Source organism: Lucilia sericata, unplaced genomic scaffold, assembly GCF_015586225.1.
Source record: "Lucilia sericata isolate MDLA Ls3-8-SP2 unplaced genomic scaffold, ASM1558622v1 Contig000711F_arrow, whole genome shotgun sequence".
Taxonomy (NCBI): Eukaryota; Metazoa; Arthropoda; class Insecta; order Diptera; family Calliphoridae; genus Lucilia; species Lucilia sericata.
Window position 1 is genome coordinate 158633 of NW_023994714.1, and position 15544 is coordinate 174176.

The 15544-nt window shown below is 30.6% G+C and overlaps 1 protein-coding gene across 1 annotated transcript; it reads left to right on the top strand.

Moving 5' to 3' along the window:
* Positions 1 to 5065: 5065 nt before the first annotated feature.
* On the top strand, positions 5066 to 14681 carry LOC119607577 (succinate dehydrogenase cytochrome b556 subunit-like). The gene is given in 3 exon segments (XM_037961539.1): positions 5066 to 5074; positions 13990 to 14249; positions 14251 to 14681. Coding segments are annotated over 3 exon segments (495 nt in total). The 3' UTR covers positions 14477 to 14681.
* Positions 14682 to 15544: the final 863 nt, after the last annotated feature.

Below are 15544 nucleotides of genomic sequence, written 5' to 3' on the forward strand. Positions count from 1 at the left end.
TGCTGCCTTAAAACCTTCAGTTGTTAATGAAAGTTGTTTGTAGTTATTTTGTTTGTTGATTTCCCTTGTTATCGTAATGAGTAAATATAAACTCTGATAACACTTTCAACAGCTCTCAAGCTAATGCAGTTAGATAGGAATTTACTCTTGATTTATAGAAGAGAAATATATAACAAGGTAGTGAGTTTGTAAAATACTCTTTAAATTGCAAATAAATTAGAGACTAATCATACATACAATTATCAAATTAGTTATATCAAACAAGTTTTGCTCCTATCAACAAAATTATGATATAAATTATCGCATACGTAAAAAAGTAAAAAAATACTTTTCGTTCCATTTCAAGAAATAATCATAATAATTAGGGCCCTATTCATAAGAATTTATCAAAGTTTTATAAGATAGTTTTTCATACAAAATTGATTCTATAAACCTTTGATAACTTATTATGAATAAGGCAGTTAAAATCAAATTAACTAATTGCATAAATGAAATATTTAATGAAAATAAAATATAAAATTAATTAATTTATTAATTTAATTAATGAAACAGTGTAGTTGAAAATTTATTAAAAATCAGTGAAGTAAATGAGACAGTCAAAGTATTAATTGAATACTCACAATTTTAAAGGAATAGTTTACAGTCTATTATCTAGCCAATAGTCTAGTCTATAGTCTAGCCAATAGTCTAGTCTATAGTCTAGTCTAGTAGTCTAGTCTAGTCTATAGTCTAGTCTATAGTCTAGTCTATAGTCTAGTCTATAGTCTAGTCTATAGTCTAGTCTATAGTCTAGTCTATAGTCTAGTCTATAGTCTAGTCTATAGTCTAGTCTATAGTCTAGTCTATAGTCTAGTCTATAGTCTAGTCTATAGTCTAGTCTATAGTCTAGTCTATAGTCTAGTCTAGTCTATAGTCTAGTCTATAGTCTATTCTATAGTCTAGTCTATAGTCTATTCTATAGTCTATTCTATAGTCTAGTCTATAGTCTATTCTATAGTCTAGTCTATAGTCTAGTCTATAGTCTAGTCTATAGTCTAGTCTATAGTCTAGTCTATAGTCTAGTCTATAGTCTAGTCTATAGTCTAGTCTATAGTCTAGTCTATAGTCTAGTCTATAGTCTAGTCTATAGTCTAGTCTATAGTCTAGTCTATAGTCTAGTCTATAGTCTAGTCTATAGTCTAGTCTATAGTCTAGTCTATAGTCTAGTCTATAGTCTAGTCTATAGTCTAGTCTATAGTCTAGTCTATAGTCTAGTCTATAGTCTAGTCTATAGTCTAGTCTATAGTCTAGTCTATAGTCTAGTCTATAGTCTAGTCTATAGTCTAGTCTAGTCTATAGTCTAGTCTATAGTCTAGTCTATAGTCTATTCTATAGTCTATTCTATAGTCTATTCTATAGTCTAGTCTATAGTCTAGTCTATAGTCTAGTCTATAGTCTAGTCTAAAGTCTAGTTTATAGTTTATAATCTAGTCTGTAGTCTAGTCTAATCTAGTCTGTAATCTAGTCTGGTCTATTCGAGCCTAGTATTGTCTCGTTCGTAGTATTATGATGAATTCATTAAATTATTTTCAGTAGTTTTTGAGAAAACGACTCGAGTATAATGAAAAAATTTACTTTTTTTCTTAGTATTCTGAAATTATGGCGAATATTTTCACTAAATTTGTTTGATTTCATTTGCTTAGTTTAAACATGAGCGTGTTTTAGGCAGACAAATAGACGGACATATATAGATCGTCTTTGAATTTCATAAGGAACCGCAATATACATATATACTTGGTTGGATCTCAGGGGAATATTTTTTACTGTTACGTTATAAATATATCTTTTTTTTCATATAGGCATTTTTTATTTTTATTAATCTAAGTATGAATTATTTATAAAATATGATTATGTATTTTAAAAATCGTAATTTTTTTAAACACTTCTATTCAATATTTACAATTATGGCTTTAAAATACTGACCACATACACATACATACGTAAAATCCTCTATAACGCAACAAATAAACGGTGTAAAATAGACAAGTTTCCGTGATATGAAATACACGTTTAAATATGTTTGTGGTTAAATTGTTAAACAAGCATCATCATCAATAATTAGTTAATATTATTGAAAATGAAATTTATAATTCATACTCGAAATAAACCACTCAATCATAGATATGAATGCAAATAATACACTATTTTAAAGAATGTGGTTTATGCAATAAAAACCAATAAAATATTTAAACAATGTGAATATGGATATACATATGTATGTATATGTATGTATAATAGAGGAAAAACCACAGTTATGGTTACAAATTAAATACTCTTCATAAATATATATATTCTAATATAGATGTACAATGTACATACACTCATACATGCATAAGTATTTATTTCAAATAGTTACATATACATATACTTTTTAAAAGGACTTCAATATAAGGATGCAAAAAAATTTAATTGAAATTATTTAAGAATCCTTGGTTAATCGAAAGATAATACTTTATAAGAATAACCTCTTATGATTGGATCTTTATTAAAATTATTATTTTTTATATTATTATATTAAACTTAAATTTCTGATAAATCTGAAAAAAAAATTATACATAAATTTCAAGTTTACTTTTTCTTGGTCGTTCTGTTTGTTTATAATTATGTCTGTATATGTAATATATATACATATATTTATGTATGTATGTAAGTTTTTGCTACAAGAATGCATTTTAATTAAAACTATTCTTTGGACAGTGAGTATTGCTTTCATCATTCACATCCGCATCGCTTGCCATAACTACTCATACAAACTCATTCATATCAGAAAATATGATGGAGAATATTTTATATTATTAACAAGTAAGAATTTTTAGATGGGCGTGACCGACCATATGATAACCTACAATTGTAATATACTTTTTATAATAAAGCAATTATATTAAATTTTAACTTGCCTCCGATATATTTAAACAATTTATTGATGATAAATTAATTTCAAGTGGAAAGTTTTAAATAGTGAAATTGCATTGATTTTATTAACGACACCTGTACGTATACGTGTTATACGTGATATTACAAATATTAAGTATACGCCTAATTTAGAAAAAGACAAGTAAAAAATTTATTTTTTAAAAGTTGAAAATCAAGTTTTTTATATGTTCAAAATTTTTGTTCTATATGACAAGAGCTAAAACTTTGCCTCAGAGAGTAAATCAAAATTCCAAACGGTTTGGAAGATATGAGATATGAAAAAATGATATGGACTGGACTATGGCAATGGTACAATCGACTCAGGAAATAACTCTTACCCAATTGGTATACTGTTAGGGACATTACAAACATCAGCACAAATCCAATAAACCCTTTCCACTAAAGTGGTGTAGGGTATAAACATGAGTTAGATATACGTTTACCATTCAACTAAGTGAGTTTATGTTTAAGTTTAAAATTAAAGCTAAATAATGTAATAGTTAATAAATAATTTTATTCACAACTTTCCGTAAGTATGTATGTCCCTCTTAAAACTATGTGCATGGCGGTCAGTATGTCTGTCTACCTATTAATACCCTACACCACTATAATAGGGGGGGGGGGTTGTAGTTTATGCGTTTGTGCTGTTGTTTGTAACACCCAAAAATATTGATCCTACACCCACCTTAAAATATACCAATCGGCACATAATCACTTTCTGAGTTGATTTAGCTATGTCCGTCTGTGTGTCCATGTAAACTTTGTGCGCACGCTACAGGCCGCAATTTTTAAGATAATTTAATGAAATTTAGCACCTACGCCTAATTTGGGCAAACGCTATTGAAAATTGTTGAAATCGGTCCATTATTACACCTAGCCCCCCTACAACCGGACCACCGGAATAGAGCTTTTGAGCTTATAATTATGTTAAATGTTAAAAAATTGGCAAAACTGAGTTTTATGTAAGTCTAAATAACGATTTTCGTAGTGATCTTAAAAAAATATTACAATTTAATAAACTTAATGACTTAAATATTATCTACTACAAATAAAATGATGTGGACAATTAAGATTTAAAGTGCCAATAAAAAATTTTTCAAAATTAAATATTTACATTTATTAAACTTCGTTTTTATAGTCCGTAAAAAATCACTAGAAATTCTTGCCTTTAATTTATGTTCCTTCTTTTTAGTATTTATTCATAGGACACCTTATCAGTTGTCACTTATACTTGGAATAAATTCTTTAATTTAGTGTCATTAAAATGCCAACAAATATTTTGAATATTTTTTTTTCTTCATTTTCACTCACTCTAATACTCACACTTTTCTATGGCGTATGTATACTATATACATACATACATAGCTACATCATTATTTATGCGCCTCATTGACTTTTCCACTCATTATTTTGTTGTTGTTTTGCCACATTAATACATTATCAAAAGTAATGCAAATGTTTGTTTTAAGCTTTTAGATTTTTAATTAAAAGTATTTTTTTTTTGTTTTAGATTTTTTCCTTAACTTTACTTTACTTTGTTGTAAAATGCAAAATCATTTTATTTAATTAACATTTATAAACTTTGATTACTTGTCCACGGATGTGGTAACACAAAAAAAGTTCTATGTACTACATAATGTAACCCACACATCAACATTGAAAATTTTCCACTGTAAATACTGTCACATACACTTGTGTACACAGATGTAAAAAGTCATTCTGCCACTAGAAAGTGATTTCAATAAACGAGTGTAGGTTTTGGTTTTATTTAGATTTACCTGATAATAGTATTTTACTCTTAAAGTCCATAAATAAATGTAGAAAAAAAAACTGTAGCTAAACAGCAGTATAATAAAGTAATTAAAATGAAGTTATCCCTGATGGAATAGATAAAAAATATTGATAAAAATGTATTTCTTGAATGCTATTTAATGTTAATTAAGCTTAAAAACAAGTTCTTCTTACAAATATTTTAAAGGTAACATTCCCTTATTTGATGTTAAAAGACAATCTATAGCTGAATTTCATAAATTTCAATTTAATTTTTCAAAAATTAAATAAAAATTTACGCAGCAAGATATTAAAAAAACGCTTGTTTGGTTTCTATACAAATATGACCATGGTAATGGTTGTCTAATTACTTTTTTGCATTGAACTTAAAAACAAAGCAAAGTACACCACTCTGTCTATTTAATGTTTCTAAGGTCTTTACAATAACACACCAGCCCCTCCTCCTTGAAATCTGTAGTTTCATTTAACATTATTGCTACATACACACTTTTCTTTACCAACTTTTCAAAGGTAAGTGTTATAAAATCTGATTAGTTGACATTTAATCGAAATTGTTATAATGAAAGTCTACAACAAATATTTTAATGTCAACTAACAATGTAATACAATGAACAGTGGAATGAACTGAATTATTTTATAGAAAAAAATCTAAAATACAGATCCGATAGTAGATAGATAGATAGATAGATAGATAGATAGATAGATAGAGATAGATAGATAGATAGATAGATAGATAGATAGATAGATAGATAGATAGATAGATAGATAGATAGATAGATAGATAGATAGATAGATAGATAGATAGATAGATAGATAGATAGATAGATAGATAGATAGATAGATAGAGATAGATAGATAGATAGATAGATAGATAGATAGATAGATAGATAGATAGATAGATAGATAGATAGATAGATAGATAGATAGATAGATAGATAGATAGATAGATAGATAGATAGATAGATAGATAGATAGATAGATAGATAGATAGATAGATAGATAGATAGATAGAAGATAGATAGATAGATAGATAGATAGATAGATAGATAGATAGATAGATAGATAGATAGATAGATAGATAGATAGATAGATAGATAGATAGATAGATAGATAGATAGATAGATAGATAGATAGATAGATAGATAGATAGATAGATAGATAGATAGATAGATAGATAGATAGATAGATAGATAGATATTTCTATTCCTCTCAACCATTTCTACTGTATCCCCCTCCCAAACTTTGCTTATAATCGGCTTTTGTCCGTGTTGCTGCCATTTTGTATGTTTTGTTTATTAAATGTTTTTCCGACCATTGTGTTTCAGTTAAATAAATCGATTTAGTTTTATCAACATTTGCCTTTGTCATTATTTAATTAAAAATTCAGGTAATTTTTTTTTTGAAGTCATCTTGACAATGTTGTTATAGGAATAATAGAAGGACATAGTTACTTTTAAATTTGAAATTATTATAAAAGAAAAAATCATTAACAACAACAATAGAAAGGGTCGTTATAGAATTTTTTTGAACACCAAAATTTTTCGTCATTATTTTAAAATTATCCTTTTATTAACTCCATCTCTAGGCATTACCGAAAGTAAACGATTTTGTAAAGTTGTCAATAATTTGTTCAATAAAGTATGAGTGAAAGGTTTACTGATTGTTATAAAATGTTGCATGTTGTACATACATACATACATACATATTTCTATCTAAATTTAATACATAAATGTTTGTTTTTGTTAAATTTTAATTAAAATCACTAAAGTGACAATATTGGCTGATTGTCTTAAAGGAGTAAGTAAATTAATTATTTTATATACGAGTATGTATGTATGAATAATAAACGTATGTGTGTTTTTGTGTGTTAGAAAATATAGATTTGATTGGATTTTAAAATAAGGAAGAAGTATATATTTAGGCAGAAGGAATTTTAATTAGATTTATAATTGCTTCGCCTTATGTTCATCTAGTAGAAAATGTAGCGTGAATTTTTTTTATTTTTTTCTATTAGGATTAATTCAGTTTTTTAGCTCAGTTCTATTTCAGTTATCCGAAAATGTTATCTTTTATGTTATAATTTTGAACATGTAAAAATTGTTGCTGCAGTGTCAGGATTTACATAATGAAAACCATTCATATGTTTTTATACCCACCATCAAAAAAGATGGGGGGTATATTGTTTTTGTCATTCCGTTTGTAACACATTGAAATATTCGTCTAAGACCCATAAAAGTATATATATTCTGGGTCCTTATTAGATTCTAAGACGATCTAGCCATGTCCGTCCGTCTGTCTGTTGAAAACAAGATAGAGCCCAAACGGAAGTAGCTAGAGAAATTTTGCATAGATACTTTTAGTTGATGCAGTTCATTTGGTATTGAAAATGGGCAATATCGGTCCACGATTTCGCCTAGCCCTCATATAAGGTCCCCTTCAGAAAACGACTTTAACGCTCATAACTGACTAAAAGAAGCACCTATAGCGATGAAATTCGACATAAACATATTTTATAGGAACCCTAAAATCTTTGTAGATTTTTATAAGGATCGGTCCATAATTGACCCTACCCCCATATAAGGTCCCCTTCAGAAAACGACTTTAACGCTCATAACTGTCTAATAGAAGCTTCTATAGCGATGAAATTCGACATGAACATATTCTTTATAAACCTAAATCGCTTTGTAAAATGTTATAAGGATCGGTCCATAATTGACCCTAGCCGCCCTATAAGGTCCCCTTCAGAAAATGACTTTAACGCTCATAACTGTCCAAAAGAAGCATCTATGGCGATGAAATTCGACGTGAACATATTTTATAGGAACCTTAATCGCTTTGTAAAATTTTATAATGATCGGTCCATAATTGACCCTACCCCCCATATAAGATTCCCTTCAGAAAATGACTTTAACGCTCATAACTGTCTAAGAGAAGCATCTATAGCGATGGAAATCGACATGAACCTATTTTATAGAAACCTAAATAGCTTTGTAAAATTTTACGAAGGTCAGTCCATAATTGACCCTACCCCCATATAAGATCCCCTTCAGAAAATGACTTTAAAGCTCATAACAGCCTTAATGAAGCATCCATGGCGATGAAATTTGACATGAACATATTTTATAGGAACCTTAATATCATTGCAAAATTTTATAAGGATCGGTCCATAAATGACCCTATCCCCCATATAAGCTTCCCTTCAGAAAATGACTTTAACGCTTATAACTGACTAAAAGAAGCATCTATAGCGATGAAATTCTACATGAACATATTTTATAGGAACGTAAATCGTTTTGTAAAATTTTATAAGGATCGGTTCATAATTGACCCTTCCCCCATATAAGGTCCCCTTCACAAATGGCTTTAACGCTCATTACTAGCCTAAAATCGATCTATAATTGACCAAACCTCACCTGTTGCTGTTTGGTCAACTAAATGTATTTGTATTCGAGAGCGTTTGTATTTTAAAGAGATTTTAAGCTACACCATTTATGTTTTATATGTATGTATATGAATATACATACGTACTCACTCATATACACTACATATTTCGTTGGTTATAATTTTGTTTAATTCTTGTTTTTTTGCTTTTATAAGTTTTGTAATGTTGTGAAAATATTTTGATTTTTTTTGTTACCACGTATTTGTGTATTTAAATTTGTGTGTATGAGTCCGTTTTTACCTCTGTCAGGTTTTGTCACGTCGGTGTGTTTCGTGGTGCTATTGTTGTTACAACTTCTTTTGCAACTGTGAAGTTTTGTTATAACAGTTGTTAAATATGAGCAATATTTTTGCTTCATTTCCGTTTCCTGCCACAAGCATATACACTTGTTAAGGTTCAGATAAATTGTGCTGCAGCTACTGCAACAGTATTTGTTGTCTACAAACATTACAACATTTGTTGATGGACATATTGTATTTGCAAGAAAAAATCGTTCTTGTTGTTTTCTCTTACTCTTTCTACCTCTCTCTATCTGACTGATTTACCTGCATTCGCTGGTATTTTCATACTTTAACAAATGCATGTGCCACACATAAATAACTTCATATTTGCAACACCAGATAAAAGTAAAAAATCATCATGACCACTTTGATCATCATCCTCTTCGTCATCTTCCTCAGAAACATTAACTTTTACATATATGAATACACGAAATATTATTAAAAATCCAACATAAATATAAAATGTGAAAAGTTAATTTAAAGAGAGAAAAAATCTCGTTTTATATTCAGTCACTGCACCAGCCATGTTTTCTGTGTTTACCTTTTTATACCCACCATCAAAAAAGATGGGGGGTATATTGTTTTTGTCATTCCGTTTGTAACACATAGAAATATTCATTTAAGACCCATAAAAGTATATATATTCTGGATCCTTATTAAATTCTAAGATGATCTAGCCATGTCCGTCCGTCTGTCCGTCTGTCTGTCCGTCTGTCTGTTGAAAACACGATAGAGTCCAAACGAGCAGCTAGCGAGCTGAAATTTTGCACAAATATTTTATATTGATGCAGTTTGTTTGGTATTGAAAATGGGAAATATCGGTCCACGATTTCGCCTAGCCCCCATATAAGGCCCCCTCAGAAAATTACATTAACGCTCATAACTGACTAAAAAAAGCAGCTATAGCGATGAAATTCGACATAAACATATTTTTTATAAACCTTAATATCTTTGTAGAATTTTATAAGGATCGGTCCATAATTGACCCTTTTGACATTAACGCTCATAACTGACTAAAAGAAGCAGCTATAGCGATGAAATTCGACATAAACATATTTTATAGGAACCTTAATATCATTATAAAATTTTATAAGTATCTGTACATAATTGACCCTACCTCCAGATAAGGTCCCCTTCAGAAAAATATTTTAAGGCTCATAACTGTCTAAAAGAAGCATCTATAGCAATGAAATTCGACATAAACATATTTTATAGGAACCTTAATATCATTGTAAAATTTTATAAGGATCGGTTCATAATTGACCCTATCCCATATAAGGTCCCCTTCAGAAAATGACATTAATGCTCATAACTGACTAAAAGAAGCCGCTATAGCGATTAAATTCGACATAAACATATTTTATGGGAACCTTAATATCTTTGTAAAATTTTATAAGGATCGCTCCATAATTGACCCCATATAAGGTCCCCTTCAGAAAATGGCTTTAAGGCTCATAACCGTCTAAAACAAGCATATATAGCGATGAAATTCGACATGAACATATTCTATAGAAACCTAAATTTTTTATAACGATCGGTCCATAATTGATCCTTCCCCCCATATAAGGTCCCTTCTAGAAAATTTGACGAGGATCGGTCCATAATTGACCAAACGTCCCCCCTAAATAAGGTCCCTCTCAGAAAATAACTTTAACGCTTTTTACTACCTTAAACATACAAGTACAGCGACAAAATTCGACAAAAATTTCTCTATACATAAATGTAATAAATGAGAAAATTGTTTTGATAATAACAAAAGCATTGATTCTTAAATATCAAAGCATTATATCATTCCTTTTTGGCAATGATTTGATGGTGGGTATACAAGATTCGGCACAGCCGAATATAACACACTTACTTGTTTATTTTCGTCCATTTTTGTAAATATTTTTACACAATTTCTACATAACAAGGTGCGTGTGTGAGTTTCATCTACGTGTTTTTTCTTATAAAATTTCATATTTATTTTGAGTTTAAAAATACTTGTCATAACCAGTTAAAGAGGTAATCAAATATTTTTACATAAACAAGATCTTTGGACAAAAATGAAGAAAAGATCTTCTTGAAATGAAAAAGTTAAAAAAATCAAAAAATAAATTACTGATCTCTAATCAATTGAAATGAAACAGAGAAACAGAGCTAGAACTGAATTAAAAACTAAACTAGAAATAAACTATGAACTGAACTAGAACTAAAATTATGAATAAACTGAACTAGAACTGAACTAGAACTGAACTAGAACTGAACTAGAACTGAACTAGAACTGAACTAGAACTGAACTAGACTGAACTAGAACTGAACTAGAACTGACTAGAACTGAACTAGAACTGAACTAGAACTGACTAGAACTGAACTAGAACTGAACTAGAACTGAACTAGAACTGAACTAGAACTGAACTAGAACTGAACTAGAACTGAACTAGAAACTGAACTAGAACTGAACTAGAACTGAACTAGAACTGAACTAGAACTGAACTAGAACTGAACTAGAACTGAACTAGAACTGAACTAGAACTGAATTAGAACTGAACTAGAACTGAACTAGAACTGAACTAGAACTGAACTAGAACTGAACTAGAACTGAACTAGAACTGAACTAGAACTGAACTAGAACTGAACTAGAAACTAGAACTAGAACTAGAACTGAACTAGAACTGACTAGAACTGAACTAGAACTGAACTAGAACTGAACTAGAACTGAACTAGAAATGAACTAGAACTGAACTAGAACTGAACTAGAATGAACTAGAACTGAACTAGAACTGACTAGAACTGAACTAGAACTGAACTAGAACTGAACTAGAACTGAACTAGAACTGAACTAGAACTGAACTGAAACTGAACTAGAACTGAACTAGAACTGAACTAGAACTGAACTAGAACTGAACTAGAACTGAACTAGAACTAACCTAGAACTGAACTGAACTAGAACTGAACTAGAACTAGAACTGAACTGAACTAGAACTGAACTGAACTGAACTAGAACTAGAACTAGAACTGAACTAGAACTAGAACTGAACTAGAACTGAACTAGAAACTGAACTAGAACTGAACTAGAACTGAACTAGAACTGAACTAGAACTGAAAGAACTGAACTAGAACTGAACTAGAACTGAACTAGAACTGAACTAGAACTGAACTAGAACTGAACTAGAACTGAACTAGAACTGAACTAGAACTGAACTAGAACTGAACTAGAACTGAACTAGAACTGAACTAGAACTGAACTAGAACTGAACTAGAACTGAACTAGAACTGAACTAGAACTGAACTAGAAACTGAACTAGAACTGAACTAGAACTGAATAGAACTGAACTAGAACTGAACTAGAACTGAACTAGAACTGAACTAGAACTGAACTAGAACTGAACTAGAACTGAACTAGAATGAACTAGAACTGAACTAGAAACTGAACTAAGAACTAGAACTGAACTAGAACTGAACTAAACTGAACTAGAACTGAACTAGAACTGAACTAGAACTGAACTAGAACTGAACTGAACTGAACTAGAACTGAACTAGAACTGAACTAGAACTGAACTAGAACTGAACTAGAACTGAACTAGAACTGAACTAGAACTGAACTAAACTGAACTAGAACTGAACTAGAACTGAACTAGAACTGAACTAGAACTGAACTAGAACTTAACTAGAACTGAACTAGAACTGAACTAGAAACTGAACTAGAACTGAACTAGAACTGAACTAGAAACTGAACTAGAACTGAACTAGAACTGAACTAGAACTGAACTAGAACTGAACTAGACTGAAACTGAACTAGAACTGAACTAGAACTGAACTAGAACTGAACTAGAACTGAACTAGAACTGAACTAGAACTGAACTAGAACTGAACTAGAACTGAACTAGAACTGAACTAGAACTGAACTAGAACTGACTAGAACTGAACTAGAACTGAACGAGAACTGAACTAGAACTGAACTAGAACTGACTAGAACTGAACTAGAACTTGAACTAGAACTGAACTAGAACTGAACTAGAAACTGAACTAGAACTGAACTAGAACTGAACTAGAACTGAACTAGAACTGAACTGAACTAGAACTGAACTAGAACTGAACTAGAACTGAACTAGAACTGAACTAGAACTGAACTAGAACTGAACTAGAACTGAACTAGAACTGAACTAGAACTGAACTAGAACTGAACTAGAACTGAACTAGAACTGAACTAGAACTGAACTAGAACTGAACTAGAACTGAACTAGAACTGAACTAGAACTGAACTAGAACTGAACTAGAACTGAACTAGAACTGAACTAGAACTGAACTAGAACTGAACTAGAACTGAACTAGAACTGAACTAGAACTGAACTAGAACTGAACTAGAACTGAACTAGAACTGAACTAGAACTGAACTAGAACTGAACTAGAACTGAACTAGAACTGAACTAGAACTGAACTAGAACTGAACTAGAACTGAACTAGAACTGAACTAGAACTGAACTAGAACTGAACTAGAACTGAACTAGAACTGAACTAGAACTGAACTAGAACTGAACTAGAACTGAACTAGAAACTGACTAGAACTGAACTAGAACTGAACTAGAACTGAACTAGAACTGAACTAGAACTGAACTAGAACTGAACTAGAACTGAACTAGAACTGAACTAGAACTGAACTAGAACTGAACTAGAAATGAACTAGAACTGAACTAGAACTGAACTAGAACTGAACTAGAACTGAACTAGAACTGAACTAGAACTGAACTAGAACTGAACTAGAACTGAACTAGAACTGAACTAGAACTGAACTAGAACTGAACTAGAACTGAACTAGAACTGAACTAGAACTGAACTAGAACTGAACTAGAACTGAACTAGAACTGAACTAGAACTGAACTAGAACTGAACTAGAACTGAACTAGAACTGAACTAGAACTGAACTAGAAACTGAACTAGAACTGAACTAGAACTGAACTAGAACTGAACTAGAACTGAACTAGAACTGAACTAGAACTGAACTAGAACTGAACTAGAACTGAACTAGAACTGAACTAGAACTGAACTAAAACTGAACTAGAACTGAACTAGAACTGAACTAGAACTGAACTAGAACTGAACTAGAACTGAACTAGAACTGAACTATGAACTGAACTAGAACTGAACTAGAACTGAACTCGATGAACTGAACTAGAACTGAACTAGAACTGAACTAGAACTGAACTAGAACTGAAACTAGAGCTGAACTATAATGAATTCGTAAACAATTAAAGAAATCGTAAACAGGCGAAACATAGGTGTGTTGGGTTTGCATGATTTTTATTTCGTCAATAAATAAATTAAAAATAGAAGGCAAAATAAAAAATAATTTTCTGAAGTAAAGGATGTGAGTGTGGTAACAATTATTTAGTTGTGAAGAAAATTTTGAACTTTGTCTATTTTTCAGGAACATTTCACTCAAACACTTAACTACAAAGTCAACATGCCTTTTATCGCTAATCAAACACTTTGTGGAATCTAAATCGTCTGCAGTTTGTTTCCTGTAAGTCCACCTCCGATTAGAAGAAAATTATACCAGCCACCTCGCATAATACCCAAGAACTTATATTAACAAAAAGTGAGGATTTAAAACGTGCTCTTTCACCTCATTTAGCCATCTACAAGCCACAAATGACCTCAATAATGTCTATTACTCTGAGAATGACTGGTATGTCTTTGGGCGTTATGGCCTGGGTGGTGGGTCTAATTGTTCTAGTAACCGATCAAAATGTTGATTATTTTGTTAGTGAATTGAAGAAACTTGAATTGGATGATTGTTACTGGACGTCTGCAAAAAACTGTTGTGACATTTCCTTTTGCTTTTCACTTTGTGGCCGGATTACGCCATTTGTTGTTTGATACTTCCAAGTTTTTGGAGAAACCGCAATTCTATGCCACTGGTTATGCAGCCATAATTATTGCTTTTCTGTTATCAGTATGTTTGGGTACAATCGAAGATATACGTGAGAAGTTGGACGAAATGAAAAAGGAAGAAACAAAGGAAAAATAAAATGTTACTTGTTAGTGAGATAGTTGTAGTTATTTAATAAAATAGACCATTTTTTAATGGTCAAAATTAAATTTGCTACTGGTTCATCAATTCAAAAAAACTCTTGACAAATATTTTCAAACGCTGTTTCCAGGACATTTTGCTTTAAATTTGTTAATTTGTATCAAAAACTTGATAAATAAATTGTAATCGATTTTTAAAACATGCTAAATCACAACTCCATTTAAATTTAATCCTAAAAATCAATGATCATACATGTATAACTACAGAAGTATGGACAACAAGATTATATATACAAACTCACATATTATGCTTATCGGCAGTACAAAACCCATATCAACACATATGTATGTATGTTTTTATGGTTTTTTGTTTATGAAAATTCTACATATTTTTTCTCCACATTTTCTCGATAAATTGTGATGATGTGCTACAAAGTGGAAAATTAGATTTTTTATGGTTGTATGTATATGTTTATTTCAATGTACAGTGAACAACTATGAACATAGTTCACCAATAACATACACAGAGATGAAAACTGAAATGACAACAACATATTCAAAAATTCAAATATTAGAAAAGAAAAAATATATATTAAATGACATATGTTTTAACTGACCTATAAGCAGACAGGAGGCAACACTGAAAGAAAACTTAGGAAAAAAAATACTCCAAACGATTTAACTGTGTATGTATTTATGTATGAGTAAATTACGTAGAAATTTAAACATAAGCCTCTACTACCTTAATTTTAAATGAACAGAAAAATAAAGGAATATATAGTTGGCCTTGTCTAATCACACTCTTTGAGTTGATTTAAAGAGTTTTTGAGGTTTTGAACTAGAACTGAACTAGAACTGAACTAGAACTGAACAAGAACTGAACTAGAACTGAACTAGAACTGAACTAAAACTGAACTAGAACTGAACTAGAACTGAACTAGAACTGAACTAGAAACTGAACTAGAACTGAACTAGAACTGAACTAGAACTGAACTAGAACTGAACTAGAAACTGAACTAGAACTGAACTAGAACTGAACTAGAACTGAACTAGAACTGAACTAGAA